Here is a 20,671-nt window from a genome sequence, read left to right on the forward strand (position 1 = left end):
ATGTGTTATTCAAGTTAGGACTCCTTTTCAGGTGCCCATGTTTCAGTTTACTTTCACAGCAGAGCGAAAAGTACACCCTGCTTTCCTCACATACCTAGAAGTAGTATAATGGAGCATCCCATTCTCCACAATAAGAGTTTAAGAAGACCCTTCATAAAAGGGTGCAGAAGTGTGCATATCTACAAAACAAATGACAGTTAACAAAGTAAAAGGGATTTTTTTGATACAGTCATACATTTTTGTTATCATATTACCATTTATTTTTTATCTGTGCACAGATACTTTGTATCCATAGTCTTCCTTTGGAAAGCAAGTGTTTATCCTGTCCTCTGAGAGCCTGCTTCTTGACTTGCGCCTGTTAAGGGCATTTAAATTTGTAATATCACACAAAAAAAAATTGCTTGTACACTCTGCTAAGCTTTCAGATTACACAGGTTTTGTCTAAATGTACCATGGAAACCTAATAGATCTATTTGTCTATATTTTAACATGGATTAGATTCTGCTCTATCCTGGATAGATGTTATGCTCTATAGAGTGACAAAGAAGTGCAACATGAATAGCACCATCAGTTTAGCAAAATATTTGTGACAAAAAAAAAGAAAAATTTTTATAATAAGAGCCGTTTCCCTTAATTTAACAACTTGAAAATTAATCTTTGTTCCTGAAACAATATTGATTTTCACTTTTTTAAATTTCTTTTAAAAAGATCCCTTTCCCAGGGGAGACTGTATTTTCTGAGTTCCAAGTCAAAGTTGATTTAAAAATTTTAATGTTTGCAGAACAGGATCATAGATTAATTCAGGCTGCAAAAGATCTCAGGAGGTCTCTGCATGAACCTCCTGCTCAAGCAGGGTCAGTTTGGAGGTCAGCTCAGGTTGTTCAGGGCTTTATCCAGTCAGGTGTTGAAAACTTCCAAGGGTGGAGACTGAACAATAAATGTTTATTCAAATATGGGCATTTGGCTGAATATGCTCAAAACCCAAACCATACCAGTACAAGCTTCTCCATTTCCACCCCACACCCCTGCTGCAACCAAACCTCCCAAATCACAAAATGTAAACAGGTGAAATGAACCTCAGAAAATCATTAAAGGCTAAATTCAAACCCCATTGAAATCAATGAAGCAATGCCCTTAGTATTCGTCTAGCACCTCTAAGGGAAATGTTTTAGCAAATGACACTGATGAAAGGAAGTGTCTGGTGGGATCAGGGCAGGTTGTGAATACATGGCTCTTGTCAGGGATGGAGGAAGGCTGAGAACTGAATTCAGGTTAAGGAAGGAGTCAAAGCACCAAGTGTTGCTCTGTGTTCTGAGAGCAGCCTCAATCTGGGAAATTTACTGAAAACCTCTGCCATAAATATTAGCACTGAGAGTGGAGCAGTGCCTGTGTCCCATCTCCACATTGTATTTATTGTCAAAAGGTCTGATTCTTCCCTTTCTTTTCAGGAAGTCAAGAGCTGCTTCACTGGAAGCAATCCTGTAAAAACAGCCTAAGATGTGAATCAGGCTGAAAGTCATTGGCTTAATTCTTCCTTAAAGCTTCTGCACTTCAGTTTTAACTGGGGAAAACAGTATGAAAATGAGACAGAAAATACCTAAACCAATACTCCAAATGCAGATATTTATAAGCAGGCACATTACATTCAATTTTTTCATCTTTTCACCTAGGTTCCCTCATTATCTACGATGATAGAAAAGAGCTTACACAAGGATGAGTGACATTTTGATACAGATCTTTTAAAGAAAACTGATAATTCCAAGAAACATTTTTCTAGAAACTAATACTTTGGATGTTTTGCATCTTTTGTTTGTTTTAAATCACAGAATTCACAAGATCAAAATTAGGTACATTTTTCAGGTTTTAAAAGTTAGCGCCATGTTTCAGTGGGAGCCTGAAAACACATTTCAATTACAATAAGCAAAGAACTTCTTGTCCTAACAAACAATTAAATACTGTTATGGGATTTCATTCAACCTTGCTACTCACCAAAATATTTCAGGCCAAGTATCAAGATAACTTGAAGTTTTACGTAGCATTATAAATAAACTCTGACTCTGGGGGAACCTATTTGGATATTATCAGAAATATAAAGAATTCAGCAGCATGTTAGTGGACACTGCAAAAGTATATGAGAAGTCTAGAGCAGCTGCAACTGTATTCTGGTTGTTTAAAATTTGGGGTTTTTTGATATGGCTGTTATATTGTGCATCCAGTATACAATCTTCTTGTCAATAACATTGGGGCAATCGATGTGTGCAAAAAATGAATCTTGCAAATATGGCATATTTGTAGCCACATACTTTCTACCTGTCAATATAGTTCAAAGGCAGTGAGTGAGGAAAGTCCATTAGATGCAGCATCTGTCCTAGGTCTCATAGGATGGATAGGATGGTCTCACAGTTTTGTCTCATGTGTCATGCAACATATCCAGGTAAAAAGACACTTGCTTTGGCTATCCCAGCCTCCTTAATGGCAAAACAGAAGCAGCAGCAAGCAGTGGCTTCATACTGTCATATGCATTTGTCTAGCTGGCATTGCCCCTTCATCTCACTGATAATTTGGTGCTTCCTAAATTTCACTCTTCTTCAGAGTGCTCATCACCTTGCATCTTTCAACATGGTCAGCTTTCACTTTCCTTCCCACCCACACCACAATGAGATTCAGACAAAGTGTACAAACATCAAATCTGCATGTGCTTTTGTGTGCATGTGTCTGTCCAAACAGTTCTTAAAAACACTAGCTGGCCAGTTATTTCAGTTTTCAAGATACTCCTTCAGCAGCAAAATCATCTAAATCAGTGAGGGTCACTATGCCAGTATTTGGGGTTGGGCTCATGCCCTTTCCTAAGTGAACCTGAATTTCTCCAGCATCTTGACTGTAGGAGTAAGAGGCTGGTTCAATATAGGGCTGAGTGTCCACAGATTCAGTGTATCTGTAATCCTGCTGGACGTCTTCAGGTAGTTCAGCTGGTTCTGGTACAGCAGATATTGACCGGGTAGGTTTAGAGAGCTGAGAAGGTGACTTCAGCACTGCTACTGATGAAGCTGGTAAAGGCAACACTCTAGGGTAGGAGGCATAGGGAGAATTCTTAATTTCTGAAGAGGTGGACTGGTATAAATTCTGTTCCAAGGAAGGGATTGAGACTTGAACATATTTGCCAGTTTCTGGGTCATAAAATGTCTTTAAATTAACTTCAGCTGGTAAATCAACCACATAGTATTGACCAGAGTCAGGGTCTTGGAGGAGTTTACGCTGGGTTGAAGAGGGTGAAGGGCTTACTGCTGGTGCAACACTAGGTCTTCCAGTACTAGTTTCTGTGGGAGTAAAACTTGAGTGAAGGTGAGGATGGAGGGGAGAATATCCCAAGGGTGAAGCAGATGCTATTGTCTGTCCAGAATGAGAAGGATTTCTCCCTACAGCATCTGTATGCTCAGTCTGATGGTTTTTCTGCTGCTCTTGCATTTTCTTTCTCCTGTTTGCCAGCTTTTTAGCCCGACGCAGAGCCTTTTCTGTTTTTGGTGGTACAGTGGGTGGCTTGCCTGTTGGTCTCTCACCAAATCCCTCGGGATCCAGCCTCACAACTTCCCCTGCAACATCAGAAAGCAGGTTCTTCTGTGCTGAATCAGGTATCTCTTCTGCAGGCATATAAGCTTGCCTCTTTAGTGCCATGTTCAGCAAGGCAGGGTTTATACCATCTTCTGTCTCTCTAAGGCCAGAAATAGTTGGTTTATCTGACAATGAACTGGCAGCAAGAGAGGGCATTGTGCTGCCTGACCTGGGACTTGGAACAGCAGAGCATGTAAGATTGTCTAACAAAACTGGTGCACCTTCTGTATGTAGGATGTCCTCTAAAGTGCCATGGGATACAGAAGAACATGTGTGGTCCTCTGATATGGAGCCAGTTACAGGGGAAATTGTCTCCCTAGTGATTATTTTTTTTGCACAAGAGCCACCTTTGCGGTTAGATAAATGATGATTCTTAAAGTAGTTCGCTTTAATTTCTGCAGGATAGCTGGGGTTGTTTTGTGCTTGGTCATTTTCCAGACCTATAATTGGCTGTGTTAAGCTGTGTCTTGCCTTTGAAGTCTGAGGCTTCTCCTTATTTCTGCAGATACTTTCCTCATTCCTTTTCCCACCTTTAGTTAACAAAACAAAAGTCTTTCTATCTTCTTCCATCAGTTTCCCTAATGAAAAGGTCTCTGTACCTTCCAGAAGATGGGGATCCAGTGTTGCTGAAGTAGATTCAAGCTCACTGGCTTCTTTCTCTCTGTCAGTTGCTCCATCCTTCACATCCTGCTGACGTCTGTGTCTTGACGCCAACCAGCCTATCTCCTGGGCATGCAACAAGTTTCGGTGCTGCTTGTTGTAAACTGCTGGGGGCATAAACCTACGTTCCATTTCCTTATAACTGCTGCTAACTGTATCATCCAGAGAAAAGGACCTGAATAGGGGCAGCTTGACAGCCCTTATTACTTGAGGTGATCTGAATGTATTATCTTTAATCATAAACAGGCTGGGTTTGGTTGAGCTTGAAGATGATGGTGTTTGTGGTTCCTCACACCTGGGGATTGACATGTCCCTTATACCGTCGGACACAGAATTTGTGCTGTTGGCCTCTTCCCTTTTCTCTCTCCCTACTTTCTCTTTCATTAAGCTCCTCTGTTCATTCCCAGTAACCTTCCCCTCCCTCTTCTCTGCTGCATTAATATCAGGACTGACACAAGCACAATATTGCAGTTCATCTTCACCAACCTCTTTCCCTCTCTCCGTGTGTCTTTTCTTACTATCTGCATCCATTTCACTCTCAGTCCTCTGGCTTTCTTGAAGGCATGCTGTCTGCATCCCAGGCACTTGTAGAAATGGCTCCTCCTGAAGTGGCTGCTCTACTGTGGAGACATAAGATTGCTCTGAAGAACTAGTGCTTCTTTTGCGTTGTGCTTCATGGCCAGATACCACAATGTTGGTTTGGGTGTCACTGTAAGGTACATCTTCTACTGGTGAGACTTGGCTTAGGAGTGTTTTGAAGGCAAAATTTTCATTCTGAATAGCAGCTTGTCTCTCATTTTCCTCACGCTGGGCACTGTGATTTTGCATGGGCTGCCCAGGTGTTTTGTCCACATTGTTTCTACTGAACGGTCTCTGTGCTGGATACTGCAGATGTTTTCCTAAATCAGGTTCATGTGATTCATGTCTGAATGAGGAGAAGTTTTCATTATCCCTTGTGCTTTTAACCAGTTCTTCATGTTTTGAATCATCTTGTTGCAAGCTGTCTCCAGTTTGGTAAAAGGAAAGGTCTGTTTTTGTCTGGGGTGATCTCAAAGTCAGGTAATTGTCTGCAAAGTGTCCAGTTGGGTCAGTTGTATCGTCCTTTTCCTGAGCACTGCTAGACAGTACGGAAGCTATATCACTCAATTCATCTTTCTCTGTAATATTTTTCTTACTTTTTTCATGCAAAGCCAAGAGTGAGGCATTCATTTTTGTACTCTCCTGTGTATTTTCCCTAGCTTTATTTTTCTCCTCCAAGGCCCTTAACAGGGGAGAAGGGGTATAGATGCTTTTAACACGTTTACGCACATCCTTCAAGTTGAATAACAGACTTGATGCTGTCAATTTGTAACTATCCCAAGACCTATAATCACCCAAGCTGCTCTCCTCATGGTCTCTTGATGATGTGCTCTCAGTGGGAGGAAGTGTCAGTGGGATCAGCTCATTTTCAGCAGTGTCTACCTCCTGTTTTGCTGGTATGACAGGTGTCAGGAGTTCGGTGATGTTGAAAGAGGGACTGATTGATCTAGGGGAGTTTACCTGTTTAGCTAGAGGAGTCACATCCACACCAGGTTTGGCACCAGTAGGCTTTTCAGACAAAGAGCATGTCTTGTGTCTGTCTGTGAACTTCTCCTTTTCAGCCTGTCTCCTCTGTGCTGCCCCTTCTGCAACCCTCTGTCTTCTCCAGGGTGGACAGGTATTGCCCAGTTGGGGGCTGGGGGATTCCTCTTCAGTTAAGATGGGCTGGGGTCTTGGTGGAGGTGGGCTGGGTGCCTGGAACGTGAGTGAGGGTGAAACCATCCTATAGGACACAGACTGGGGTGAGACAGAGGCTTGGGACATGGCAGTGGGGGAAAGTCGAGCTGGCACTGGGGGTGGTGGCACGGGAGGGGTGTCAGAGGTAGGGGGTGTTGGAGGGTGGCCCTCCTGGGTTGGGGGTGGAAGAGGAAGTGCCTGTGTGGCCGGGGGTGGCCGAGGGGGACCCTGGTGTGCATGGTTCCTAGGGGGAGGTGTGGGAGGAAAAGCAGCAGGAAATTTGTTTTCTGAAGGGAGGGGACCCTGAGGTACATATATAGCTGGGAGAGGGAAAGCAGTTTCTGGTGGAATCGGCTTCATCTGAAAATCTTTCTCTTGCTTCTTAGCAACAGTGGTCGTGACAGGTGAAAATTTATGTTCACTTGTGTGGGATCCTTTAATAAATGGTGCTTCTTCCAGGTATGAAAGACCTTCCTTTTTCATTTTTATATCAACAAATTCCTCCTTTTCAGTCAATTTTTTATGATGAACATTCCATGATTCAAAAGCACTATTCTCACTGTGAAGAAAATTACCTTTTTTTGCTGGCTCATTAACTTTCATGTTTCTGTTTTTTAAAGCCTTTTTAGAAGAACGGGAAAAATTTGACTTGGCTACTTTTGACATCTCAATCAGCACAGGATAATAACCATCAGAGGCACCATAACCTATGTCCACTTTATTAGGTCTTTCCTGTGGCTCATGTTTGCCACTGAGACAGTGACTACCTGGACTAGCTTCAGAAAATTCAGAAAGTTCCTGGTGGATGCTTAAAATGTCTGTATCATCCCAGCAAGCAATATCATTTCCATGATTTATTTTATGTTTTTGAAAGCTATTCTTAATGTGCTGCTTATTTGCTGTCAGAGAACTTCCTGACCCTTGGTCTGCAGTCTTATCAAATGTCTTAATCAATGAGGACACTTTTGAAACATGCTTATTGTTTGTTCGACCAGGGACTGGCAAATTCAGTGTTTTCCTTTCCATGGCAAAGGTGTTATTTTTAGCAATCCTTTTCTCCTCTGGAGCACACTTTGGTGACTGTTGGAATGTTGAAGCCCATATTGTATGTTCATTGTTTCTTGCTGTTAGCTTGTCACAGACATTGCTTTTCCTGATGTCATGATTTAATGTCCCTGAGTGAATTTTAGCAGACAACTGGAGGGCAAAGTCTGGTGAAATGGCAAGTTCTGGTTCATTGTAAGAGTCTTCGAGTTCTGCTACACACAAACTTTTGAAGGCCCGATCTGTGAGGGTGCTCACCTCTCTGTCTGCGTCATCCAGGAGACTCCCAATACTTGAGGAATCACTATGTCCTTCTGTGTGTTTCTTATTTCCTTGCATTGTTCATGAGAGTCATAAATGAATTATCCAGAGGATCAACTTCAGATGTTGAACAGGCAGGTGGCTGTGTGAGGCAGCTCCAGCTGTTTGCAATTCACAAGCACAAAGCCATTCCTCTGGACAGTGGGGCTGCACATTGACTCATCTTACAGAATAGCTGAAGGAAATTTTCTTCTCTGCAAAGCCAAAAATAATAAATTATCATTTTTCTATATTAACACTACCAGACAGAGAACATTTTCTAGATATATCAGTCATTGACTAATTTGCTCCTACATGTATTCTAAACAAGATGCTAGCAACACAATAAACAATATTAAAAATCATTGTTATTTTGGTCAATTCAAATAGCTCATGGTAGATAATTTAATTTCTGGAAAGAGTCATTAAAAAATGGTTTCACTCATAGTTTTTACTTCTGCTCTTAAACAAGGACATGAGAGACAAATTTCAAATATTTCTCTTTCCATATCTCCAACCATAAACAATTTCAAGTGCTGCACATGCATTTAGCAAAGAAGGTTAGCCATTTTTGGCCAGGAAGAATTAGTAACAAAAATCACTTAAAAAATATGTCACTGAGTACATCATTGCACACTATGTTCAAAATTAAAGAAAAGCTGACAAAACTCAATTGTCACAGCTTTGTCATGACAATTGCTGTGAACACAACCCTTGTTTGAGAAAGCCAAATGGCCCCACAGGTAAAGAGGGTTTACCGTGCATGTTCCAGGCAAATATTGCTCGGGTACAATCCTTAACCACCCATAGCAGAATACGGTTGGATTGGGTTGGTGTGTTGAAGCTGAAGTGGCTGCTAACATCAGCTTAGCCAGCAGAAGGCAGGAGTGTCTAGGGGACTCTAGCAGACCCACTGAAGTAGCACAGGGAATATTTGGTTTCAGTTCCATAACGGCTGAGAGCTAAAGGCAATCCATTCAACACAACTATAAAATATCACAGCCTTCCATTAGTCCCTGATTATGAGGAACAGTCAGGCCCCACAGCCTCGGGTTTTTGTCTATCTCCAGGTCAGTCTGAATACAGGATGGGGGAATCTTTGGATGGAACAAGAAAAGAAAAATAGACCCTTCAGATGTACTTGAAATCTATACATTAAAACTCCTTACAATTTTTCTCTGTAAACTCTTCAGATGCTTATTCTCATGTTCAAGGACTTGAGCAGGGTATTGAGTAAACTACTAGGAGACTCAGTTTAAAAGCATACTCAAGAGCTGTCTAAAACTCCTTCTTTAAGGAAAGTCTGATCTGTATCTCCATTTCCTCAAACAATGGCATTACAAACCTGTGATGGGCTGAAACAACATAGTTCACATCTGTAGCAGCTTCTATGCAAGTGGAAGATATTTCCACCTCAAGCTTGGATCCTCTGTAGAACTGAGCAATGAAATTCAGATCTAGACTTCAGCCTCTCCAGCTGTCCAAATCCATGATTCTACCTTTGCCCATCCCAGTGAATCTCTTGGAAAGGGTCTGTTTTTTCCTATCGGTGCTGGTCAAAATATGAAAAGTCAGAGCTGAGCTTAATCAGCTTATCAGCTGAATTACTCAGGCTCAGTTGTTTTTTCAAATGAAAACACTCCTCACCTTCCATTTCTATTTAAAAAAATCGCAGCCAACCTATTTTTAGACTCCAAGTGTCATAGTGAATCTAGATCCTGTTTTTCCAGCCATGCAATTCCAATGACTTATGCATAACTACAATAGATTTACACCAGAAATAAAATAAGCTTAACAGAGCTTCTCTATCTTACTCTGTACAAAGATTTTTCAAAAGTGAGTTTTACCGCCCCCCCCATTTTTGTGTATAATGCAGCAAAATTAAAGAGAAGACAAATTAAAGACCATCCTGCTTCCGGTTTTGGTTCTTAACTATTATACAAATGGGAAATACAGGTACATACTCACCATGTAATTTGCTTCTTCTCTTTAGAACTCACTCTCATACTTGTATTTGGCTTCTTTTCTAACCATCTTTAGTGAGGAGGTAGAAATAGTCCAGTGATGTAAATTCAATAGAAGTAGTGTCCCAGGATGTTTCTGAGCTTCAGCATTTTTTTGATCTTAAGTGAACTCTACAATTTGAAAACAAAGACATTTGTTTGAATGATCTGAAGATTGTCTTGTATTTGTTCATTAATTTGTTCGTTCACATTTTGCAACCATTTTAGGAGTGATTTACAGGATTTCTTACAAGAAGACAGGCAGCTATCCATCCCAGAGCAACAACAGCCAAGTACCTGGAGGGTTTGAGAGCTTGTGGAGTGCAGTCAGGTTCCTAGCAAACAACTGTCACAGTCTCCAGCACACTCTGGTAGCCCCAGCAGAGACTAACAGTTGAGTGAGCAGTGGTTTCCTGGCATGCTGCCCATTGCAAAGGCTGGGTGACAACTCCTGGCTAAAAAGAAGGGTTGTGCCAGAAGATTTCTTCCTTGCTGCTGCCTACATCCCTGCTGTGCTACCCTTTCAGAGGGACTCAGAGGAAAATATGTGCCTCCACTCCACCTGTATATGACTTTCTACTGTCAATAAATACAGACGTCAATCTGGTGGACTGGGAACTAATGTAGCTGATGTTTGAAAGTCCATGGTTTTCACAGTCCCCGTGGTAAAGGAGAGGAAAGGTGGACAGTTGGGATCATAAGGGGCAGTAAACAAAACACCTTTTTGCTTCCATGCGTGAATCGGAGTCAGGAGATGCTAAAGGAAAGCTCGGCTATGGTGAACATACATTGCTGCTGTTCTTTTGCCGTGGAAACCCCCAAGGTTCTGGCTACTTTGCTTAATCTTTGCAAGAATATATCGATTTCCTGCCTGGTCCTGAGACAATGCAAATAGCACAGTCTTCTCTAAGGAAACTTTTGAGTCAGCTCACGATATTAAAAACCTACTGGCAAAAGTGGCAACAAGGGCCCACCCAGTGTGATGGTCTGCTGGACCTTACCTGAGGAATGACAGTTATCAGTGTGTTTAGGGATAAGCTTGGACCAATCAGAGCTTTCTGTGGTCTGCTTAAGAAGTCTGGGTAAAAAAAAAATAAAACTAAAGGAAAAAAACACAAAAAAAATGCTACATCTGGCTGCAGACAGACGTAAAAGGGCATCCTCACTTCAGAGATGTGTACTCAGTTCTTTGCTCAGAGGTTAAATTTCAATTTTACTGCTTCTGTGGTACTCTTAACTGTGCAAAACCAACACAGTTGTGGGAGATGGTGATTATGTTCTGGCTCACTCATCAACGAGCAGCTGACTAAATTACAGCAGCACAATGTTTATTGGCATTTAGGTGGTGCCTGAACTAGGAGGAAGCTTCCCTTTCAGATCTCCTGGATAGAGGTCCGGAGAAACATACTGTCCCTTGTAAACTGAGAACTTTTGCTGAAAAGTGAGTAGAGTAACTATAAACATTTTCCTAGATGGAAATTGTTTTCCTAGATGGAGTCACTGTTACAAAAACAACTCGGCGCCACTGATCAAGAAAAGAATAGTGGCTGTCATTGACTCTGAAACCCTTGTGATGATCCTTGTCTTGCCTGGACGTAATACTTGTACTTGGGCAGTGTAATGTTTCAAGCTGGAAAAGCTGTATCTGCATCAAGTTTTCAAGGTGTAGATCATTACTGGGACTGGATGGAAACAGCAGCATTGTACTGATCTAGCTATCCCTTGTATAGGTATGACAGCAACTTCTGAACTAGGCAAAGAAGCTGTTCATGCCTGGTTTAATAACCTGGTAAAGCCCCATTTCTTTACCTTTCTGGACAAACATGGCAGCCAGGACGCCAGGTGCAGTGTTTGAGCTCAGGTCAGGATTCATCTAGTTCAGACATTTAAGGATGTCTGAATTTAGTCTATTTTAAAGACAGAGGAAAGCAATGCTGGGCATTTGGAACTGCTTGGAAATGCTGAGGAATGTGTGAGGGGTTAACAATAGGCATCATCTGATATGAGCTACTGAAAAAGCTCGCATGAACACACAGATTTCAAGTAGCATAATCAGAAACCAACCTCTCCTCTCTTTTAAATGGGAGGCTTTTTTCAGAGTCTCTCTCAAGTACATAGCAAGTTGTGATGAGGAGGTTAAATTACAGACTATTCCTGGCCTGGCACAGACTGAATGTCAACCTTTTTTTTCACTAGACAGGAGCTGGGCAAACCAGCAAACTTGGCTGGAGTGTATGACATCACTGCTGCTGCAATATATAAAGGGCCAGTTGGTTCCCCCACCCCCTTGGGGTGGTATTTGGCTGAAGTGTTGTGCCATGAGACATTACAGTGGCATTTTGGCAGCACCCTTGGGAGTTGCATAGCAGTTTAAAGTCAGTAGCACTGCACTATCCACGAGAATGGGAAGAGAAGGGAAAGGGAGGAAAGATTCTTTTTAATCTTTGTGAGCTGATTTTTTTTATGTGGTGCTCTCTATATAGCATCCATCTACACCTCCAGCCCAAAACTTAGAGCCCTATGGTGACTGCTGGCTGAGGTTTATTCAGCAGTGTGCTCTACTTCCACCCATGCTGCTGCTTTGGGTTTCCAGGGGCTCCTCATGACAATCAATAGTTAGTGCTTCTTACCATGGGAAATAGGAGAATCCCTAATGAATTGGTGATTTTTTTGCATAGGTGCACATTTGTTCATGGCACACACAGGAGTTCATAATCAGAGGAGAGGGCTGGATGGAAACAGGCCTCGTCAGCAGGTTGAGACAATGCTCCCAGTCGATGCCAGCTCCTCCCTAGCCTGAGTGGGGCTGGCTCAGTGAGCTGTCTTGCATATTGCCAAAAAATCCTCCATGGCTGCAGTGATCAGCACATGAATGACTATGGAGTATGCTGCTGTTGATCAATGATCACAGCACTGATGTCTTCATTGTGCAGACAAGAAGGAAAACAGACAAGAAGGTGTCAGGGAGTTAAGTGTCAGGTGTCAGGGTGTGAGTCCCTACCAGAAACAAGGAGCCAGAAGGATGTCCAAGAGAACTAACAAAAAACCCTTGTGATCTGGTGTAGAATACCTGAACATCCCTTGTGCGGGGCTGCTTGGACTGCCAGGGTGTGTGGGCTGGTCATATTGGGCTGTACTGGAGAAAAATGCTCTCTCTGATCTGTCCTGATGCCTGGGCTGCTCCAGGCACATGACCTCTCTGAGCAGCCCTCGGGGCATATGGACCCGAGGGAGGATCACAACACCCTCACCGAGGAGGGGAGCTGCCTGCCAAGAGAGTCAGTGGTCTCAAGCCACATTTCCCTGAACTATCAGGAAAGGCAACTTCTGGATTACCTGGGCCATAAAATTAAAGCTATTAGCACAAGCCTCTGTTTCCCTCATCCAACAAGATCACTTTCATCTATGCTTTGCAGTCATAAGGGGAAACCAAAGTGAATTCTCCTGCTATTGACCTCAGCTATTCCAGTATCAGATCTTTGAGCATTGCACTGGAAAGCAAGGCAAAGGAACCACTTGTCTTTACCAAACCAGTATAGTAGACTGGGTTCATGCCTCTTGAGGATTTGGCCTGGCAATTATGTCTCGAACAGCTTGTTCTGGGCCAGAGAAGAGGAGAGACTGTTCTTGACTTTGGGCCAGCTTCTGTTCTCAGTTACACTGGTATAAATCTAGATTATTTTTACTGACGTCAGCAGAATAACAGAACAGAATTGGTGACTCTGAATACATCTACTTCCTAAGCCAACACTGGTGCACTGTCCAGAAGCTGCATATGTAACTGTAACCACGGGAAAGGGAAATTCAACTGCTGTGAAGAGCCAAACCTCACCCCCATGAGGTACTCAGACCAACATGCAAAGGAAAAGGATTTGGAACCAACACCACGTTGCTGGGCCACCAAATCGTGTCCTCTAGATAATTCTGATTTTCTAACCTGTATCGCTCATCGCTGACAATAGCAGTGCATTTGAGATAAAGTAATTTTGCTCTTTTCTGCAATATTTACTGGAATACCTAGACCTAACAGTGGTGTGGCCCCAAACATGGTATGGTCCCAGACATGCTATAGTCCCAGACTGGATGAACAGAGCTGGCTGCCAATCTGTATTGCCATCCTGTGGACAATATCATCCTTTGGAAATATGTTTGTGTATGTGTTAGGGGACATTGTTCTCATTTAGATAGTTTCTGAAATTTCACATAGAATAATGATTCTGAAGAGAAATTAAATTATAAATTTCAAAATTTCATTTAAAATTAAAAGAAATATTTTCATTTTAGATTATTTCACTATTTTTACACTACAGGCCATGAGAAATAACATGTAAATATACTATAATAGTTAAAATACTATGTTATTACGGTCCTTGATTCAGAGAGAGTGTATGCTACTTAACATTAATCGAAACTTTTCATTTTATTTTCTATGTCAAACAATACTCTGATGATAATGCAACAGTGTGATCTTGTTTTGAAATTTCCCTAAGTAAATATTTCAAATTATAAACCCCATAAATTTCCAATTATCTCTCTAGGGGAAATGTCATTAAAATGAATATGATTGTGATTTTATTTGTTTAATCAAACCACTTTTTTTTTCTGAAGGAAAGAACTGAAGTCTTTCTCTTCCAGTGAGCCCTACTGAAGCTACAGTATCTGTTGCCATGGGAGTCGGAACCAGGGACTCATCAGTTCAAGGAAGATCAGTGCAACCTGGTGGAAGTATGAATGCAAGGAGGGAGTGTACCTAGCTAATGACCATGTGCTATGTGTCCTGCTCTGTGTCCTTTCCCCACAGGATGTGAATGTCTTCCAGCCCCAGCTGAAACGCTTACCTCTTCAGCTCAGACCACAAAGCTTCAAGCACTGGGAGATGAAGACCTCATGTGAAGAAAAATGGAAGGAACAGAGATTGCTTGCGACAGCTATGGAGAATCATGGCAAGTGTCTCTACCTTTCCCTTTCTGGTTCAATGGCAAAGACCCAACAGTTATTTCCAGCCGGTCTCCGGACTGCCTTTCCCAATGTCCTCCAAATGCCCCATCCTGCCAACAGGCCTGTTAAGTCTGGAAGAAGGAGATGTCTCTCAGAAAGAGTTGTACCTGGACTGAGGCTTTCTTGCAACTCCTGTTCACCCCTTCCATCACATGAGCCCTATTCACTGCCTTTGAAGAGCCAGTAACATGCAGACGTGACAGGGGAAGCCAAAGGCACAGAGCACATGACTAACACAGGCAAAGGGCAGGTGCAGCACTTGACAAACAGCACAAGTCCATGAGAAACACAAGGCAAAGGGACGGTGCTCCTCTCATGACCCAAAGTCAGCACAGACAAGTGACATTTAAGCAACTGAACCCAAACAGTGCTCTTCTTGGCATTAAATGTCTGCCTGGAAAAGGCCACTGTCTGTAACTAGGTCAGTCACTATACACCAAGATATTTATACAGCTCCCCAGCAATATGGTACATGAACACCTCGTGGCTATTTATCCTTACAAACTCTCCTACTGCAAGGAGGATTTCTGTCTCATTTACAGATCAGCAGCTAAGGCCCAGCTTCAACTGACTGATTTGCTCAAGACCAAACAAGGCATCTGTAGCAGGGCAGGGAACCAAATCTATGTTTTCTGAATCACACAAGAAGAGCTTACCTTTTGTCAGTTAAGGCAAAAATATTCCTTCCCACTGCCTTTCATAAGTGATGGTAGTTTAGTCTCTGCAAAAACCTCCACCTTCAAGTGAGTATAGTGCTGTAGCTTGACATTATATTGTACAGTGAAATCCATCCAGATTTGCAGGTGACTGACTGCAAAGATATCTGCTTTGCCTCAGATGCTTGATACCTATATCTTGCTGAGATCATTAAAACTCAAACTTTCCTTGCTAGTTCATGGTAACAACTGACATTGCAATGGTACAGCCCCCTCACTGAGCACTGGTAGGATTTTGGCTGATGAGACAAGTATTCATCTCCTTCCATTCAGTCTCAAGAAAGATGACGAAATCTGAGTTTTCACTTCCTGAATGGGAGAGAGATTTTCCCATAGGAGAGGGAAAGTTGTAGAGTACCACAGAATTGCAATGGCTCAAGATGGGAGATGACAAAGGGGGAAGGGAAATAAAATACATGGACAAGAAAACAAATGTAATGATTTGGGTGCCTTGTAATCAGGAGCACGCCACAAAGTCTCAGCCCCTGTCATGGGAAAATTGTAATGATAGCAGCAAGTATGTAAGACACAAGAGGGAAGCAGGTGCATTCTCCTCTGTGACCTACCCAAGGAAATTTGCAGCTAGCAACCAGCCATGCCTCACTTTTCTTTCCAGACTTGGGAATCTGAAACCATCCCCAACTTACACTGCCCTCTCCTCGTCCGCCCCAACACAATGATACCATCTGCACTGTCAAGTTTACACTCAAGCTTACATTTAAGCTTCTTGACAAGGAGAGTCTGACCCACACCCACTCATACAGGATACAGTCTCAGGAAATAACAGGCTTGCAGAAAACAAGTATTATTCTTTTACTGGTAGTCTTGCTCCTTTCCTTTATAACTTCTGGGTACTGTCAAGGTTTGGACAAAGATTTCGTAGATCTGTTTTCTATAAAGAAAAAAATTCAAGCCACTTGTACGTGCTAGGTTCATAATTGTTCCAAGTAGATTTCTCACCCACTGAATTCCACAGGATTTAGGGACAGGCAATATCCTAAAATACCTGTCTTATGTTACCAAAGACAAATAGGTATGTGTACCAGAAGTAAGGGAGAAGGTGGAGGCTTTGGTTTTCAAAATTTTCTGGCTCAGGCTGCAGGAACAGAGCTATTTCTTGCTTAGATCTTACTATAGCTTTCAAATGCAGTCCAAAGAACTCTGTTCTTGGGAGTGTGGCAGGGCGGGTAATACACACATACATGCCAGAGCATATGACTCAAGCACATAGCCATCCTTTCACATAACATTTCTCCTCTGATGACAAAGTGCTTCCCATTTGTGATTATAGCAGAGCCATTGCAGTTGAAGGACAAAAACTGTGGCTTGCCTTTTGCCTGCTGTATGGAAGATGGCCATGGGACAGCTACACACCCATGGGAGGACTCTGAGAGGGAGAGCCCACTCACCCTTGCCCCCAGGTATCTCTGGAGGCCATACTACTTTCCTCTTTTTGTGGAGCAAAGCCAGGAGAAAAATCTCACCCTGAGCAAGATGGAAGCTCCTTCCAGGTTCCTCTTCACTGTGCACAGGAGTTGTTTTGATTTTGCCCTGGGTAATGCAGACTCCCTCTTCCTATTCAGAGATTGATTAATTGTTATGATTAAATAGTATGTCCCCAGGGCAATTCCTCATTCTTTCACAGTTAATGCACATGCGATGATGTTTCTTGCAATGATTCTGTAAAGGATATATGCAAAAGACTGAAAGGAAAACATCAAGAGTTTTAATCAGAATCCACACTTTTTCCCAAAGACACACTGATGACTTTGGCTGAGTCATTCCCCCCCTCAGCAACTTCAATGATGCTGTCATCACAGTGCTTTTCCAGACCACCCAGACCATCTGAAGAAGTCTGCAGGCAGACAATAGCATCACCATCAGGCCAGTGCTATCATCAGCTACTTCTTCCCCAGCCCTTCTCCTCAATTCTCCCACATAACCAAAGTGGCAATTCTAGCTACTCGTCTATGGCTTCATTCAGTTCACAAGCACGGGTAAAGAATAATTTTTCAGTTTTGGAGAAACAGACCAAGTCCTAATGTCACTACTTCAAAGCAGATCAGTCAAAACAAAGAGTCTCAGTGAACAACAACATCATGATAAGTAATCTTGCCCCACTGCCTCAGTACAAACCCTGGATGCAGCTTGCAGGGGTCAGTTCCCTCTGAGTATGCTTTTTCTTCTGTGCCAGCATCCAGTTTCTGCACGACAGAGCCATGTGCTTTGAAACATGCAAAGGATGGGGAGAGGGACACATGTGAACTAAGTAACAACAGAACAAAAGCCATCAGAAGCATGCAAAATTGTACATGGGTCTATAATGAAGCTGACAGGCAGGCCAAGCTGGCCTTAAGATATGAGAGCTTATGTCTGATCCAAGCAAAGATGATATAGGCACATCTGAGACTATGGACCTGCAGAAGCTGCAAACTGCTGGACACTACTCTTTGCTGACTTTGCAGGTTAAGATGTAGTCAAATATTTACCCCATACATGTCTTTTAGAGATTCTTCAAAAAATTGCAGAGATTTTCATATCTATCTTTTCCAAGTGGAAAGTATGAATTAGGTAGCCTTTGTGTACCTGACTGTCATAGTCCTATGATAGTCCCCAAAACAGCCTTTGGCATGGTGTATAAGTAACAGGGAAAGCATCCTTGAAATTAATGGGATGTAGCTATGTGAGAGGCTGAAAATAAAGATGCATCCCTATTTGACCTGCTTGGCTCATAAAAAGATTGGTCTGACTGTTACCAGATGATTTAGATTAATCATTACTAGCTACTGCCTTCTTGTATATCGTTATTTGCAAGCACAGGAGATGGATGATAAAGAAACCTAGGACTGTAATTAAATATCTGCTTTTTATTCCTGTCCAAAGAGGATCATTTGGCAGGGAAACCCAAGGGAGAGGAAACCTTACTTCTGCATAAGGGTTGTCCTCTTACGGCTTCAATGCTCCTCAGTTTCTCTGAGGCTGGTAAAGGACAGGGGTCTTGGTGGCAGTCTCTCCCACCACACACACTTGAGAGCCATAAAAACCTGGCAAGCACCAAGACAGTCACAAAACAGCAAGCTTGACATGTACACACAAATATACATACATACATACATATATACATATATATATACACACACACACAACTTTAGATATATATGTGTAAGCAATCACTGACCCGTCCAAAAACATATGCAGGCTTGATTGAAGAGGATCAACCTCTTCTCAAGGGTAAAGTTTCCCTACCAGTGTACACATGCAGCTCCCACTTTGGTCGTTTTCCCCCCACACCTGTCAGCTGGCTCACAGACACATGATCCCAAAATGTGACACTACCTCAAGCAATGCATACTACCTCTAAAAGCAATGAACTCACCCACTTGCTTATAGTAGACAAAGCTCTGTGTGACCTGGCACCCTGGCTGCAGGCAAGTCAGCACAGTGAAGCCTGCAGCTAAAAACCATTTGCAGATTTTGCCTCTGCCAGCAACTTTCCCTGTCTGTAAACTCAGCTGGACTAAAGAACGGAAAAGACTGATACGGATGAGTGGTATTTTCTCCCAACGTGGTTCACAGGGTTAGTTGGCTTTTTCCCTGATCTTGGAGGGATATACATTTTTGTGGACATTTTGCACAGCTCTAGTAATGCAAGTACAAGCAAGACAAGCATTTCAGAGAAGCAAGGAGGAATAAGGGGCTACAGAGCAAAATTTCTGTGTGCTTTTGGTTTGCAGTGCTGGGGTGCAATTACACCTGCATACCTCCACCCAACTGTGGTTTTGAGTTCACCAGAGACGCCCTGTCACAACTGTTTTGGTAACTAAGTTGATAATATGTATATAAATACCTTTCTAGTGACAAGCATGGAAGGATGGAGAAATGTAGTTGGTTTGGGGCTCCAATGTACTGGGAATCTTTTACTTGTTAGTATTTGTCACAGACCTCATCCTTCAAGCATTTAACTGAGGGCATTTGCTTTTCACACAGACAGTCCTCGAAGAAGTGAAGTAGAGAGCCATAGCCTTTGATCCTGTCCAGAAAGCTTATTTGTCCTTATCTCTTCTCAGTTTTCCTTCTCCCCAGCCTCTGTCCCAGCAATGTCAGAGGACCAGTGAGGAGCCGGATAGCTGGTACTGTACGAAGTCAGTGTGAACCAATCGCTTTGGTCTTCTGCTGCAAAACTTTTCCTTACTCAGATTTAATCACATTGCCTGTTCACAGGCCATTTAAAAAAGCATAAGCAATTTGTCTTCCAAAGCTCAATTTTAATTATTTCTGTTCTTATTTTGTTTCTCAGTTCTGTAGCTAGGCTAATAAAATCCAGTTCCTTGGGATAGCAGATTACATTCTGCAACAACTGGAGGCAGAAAAGCTTATGCCATTTAAGAAATTTTCCAGCGATTAAAATTGGATACAAGTCATAGTCACAGTCATTTATAGTGGCCTCTTAGCACTGACTAAGTATTTGAATTATTTTACTTTTTCAGATTCTGTAGTATACTAACTGCATTCTATAAAATATTTAAATTATTTTATTCCTCTTTATTCCAAAAAAGAAAACAAAAATGCCTCAGACCCCTATACAAATCACAGAAGTTTTTAAAAGTAGCTTATCTGTACACAGTAATCATCTGGAAAATACAATCAATGTATTTACTTAAAGTTACTTACAGAACAATGCACCAGACAATTAAATGGAGCTTCATAGCAATTTAGTGGTCTTTTAAGAAGATCATGCCTCTTTATAAAATAATTATATATCATAGACAGTAATCACTGCATACAAATCTCTGTGTATGTCATTTTCCACACATGAACTTTCAGATAAAATTCTGCATTTCTCAGAGCAGAAAAAAGCTGGACAAAATGAAAGGACTTTCCAACTCTAATCACCGAAGAAGATATTTAAATGCTGTTTGATTTCTCTTACCTGATCAATCACACAACTGATCCCTGAGTGCACACACATTCACATGCTCAGAAACCACCATTCCTAACAATTTCCTTGTTTTAAAAACATCCATATGCTTCCTTCTTACCTTCTGTGCTCCAGCTTCCTGATAGGGATAGTGCAGGGCTGCACTTTCTTCCCTTAAGTCAAAGCCCCAGCAAGTTTTACAGCAGCCTGCTTACTATTAGCACTTCCCATTATTTATGTGTGTCGGACTCTTCTTCTGAACATGGTTATCTTAATAAAAATGATGACTGAAAAATAAATAAATCAGCAAAAGTGGAGGAGCTAACCCTCGAGCCCTCGCAGACCTGCCCAGCCAGGTGAAGTGAAATGAGCAAGGAATCCGAAGTTAGTAAAATGTATTTAAATAGTTATCAGGCAAGGGGAAACCAAACGGAGATCATGGTGGGGAAGAGGCAAACATACGTATTGGAATAACCATGCGGTGTCAAGTAACAGACAGATGAAACAAACAGTCATCAGCTATTTTTACACTCAGATTCGCCACTGGTAATGCTTCAGAGATAACTAATACAGAAAGCAGTGCTGTGCCATTGGCTCACTACTGCCAATGAATCAAACCTCAGAGCACTGCATTTTTGTGTCTACAGGTGTGAGTCAAAGTGTTTATT

At 42.0% G+C, this 20,671-nt stretch overlaps 1 protein-coding gene across 6 annotated transcripts in view; it reads right to left on the reverse strand.

The window, feature by feature from the left end:
* Positions 1-242: 242 nt before the first annotated feature.
* Positions 243-20,671, reverse strand: part of CUNH10orf71 (chromosome unknown C10orf71 homolog) — a 29,673-nt gene continuing 9,244 nt past the window's right edge. Inside the window, exons 1-4 of one of the 6 annotated variants that reach the window (XM_027672206.1) lie at positions 20,125-20,404; positions 14,210-14,440; positions 9,400-9,503; positions 243-7,583 (exon numbers count right to left, since the gene is read on the reverse strand). In XM_027672206.1, coding sequence (XP_027528007.1) covers positions 2,764-7,407 — 4,644 coding nt within the window. In that variant the 5' untranslated portion in view covers positions 7,408-7,583; positions 9,400-9,503; positions 14,210-14,440; positions 20,125-20,404 and the 3' untranslated portion in view covers positions 243-2,763. Of the gene's footprint in view, positions 7,584-9,332; positions 9,504-13,999; positions 14,088-14,209; positions 14,441-20,124; positions 20,416-20,671 lie in introns of those variants that run through there. The other 5 variants (XM_027672205.1, XM_027672208.1, XM_027672207.1 and 2 more) reach the window with 5 other exon arrangements.

The sequence above is a fragment of the Neopelma chrysocephalum genome, unplaced genomic scaffold, assembly GCF_003984885.1.
Source record: "Neopelma chrysocephalum unplaced genomic scaffold, ASM398488v2 Primary Assembly neopelma1_97390, whole genome shotgun sequence".
In the NCBI taxonomy this organism is placed as follows: domain Eukaryota; kingdom Metazoa; phylum Chordata; class Aves; order Passeriformes; family Pipridae; genus Neopelma; species Neopelma chrysocephalum.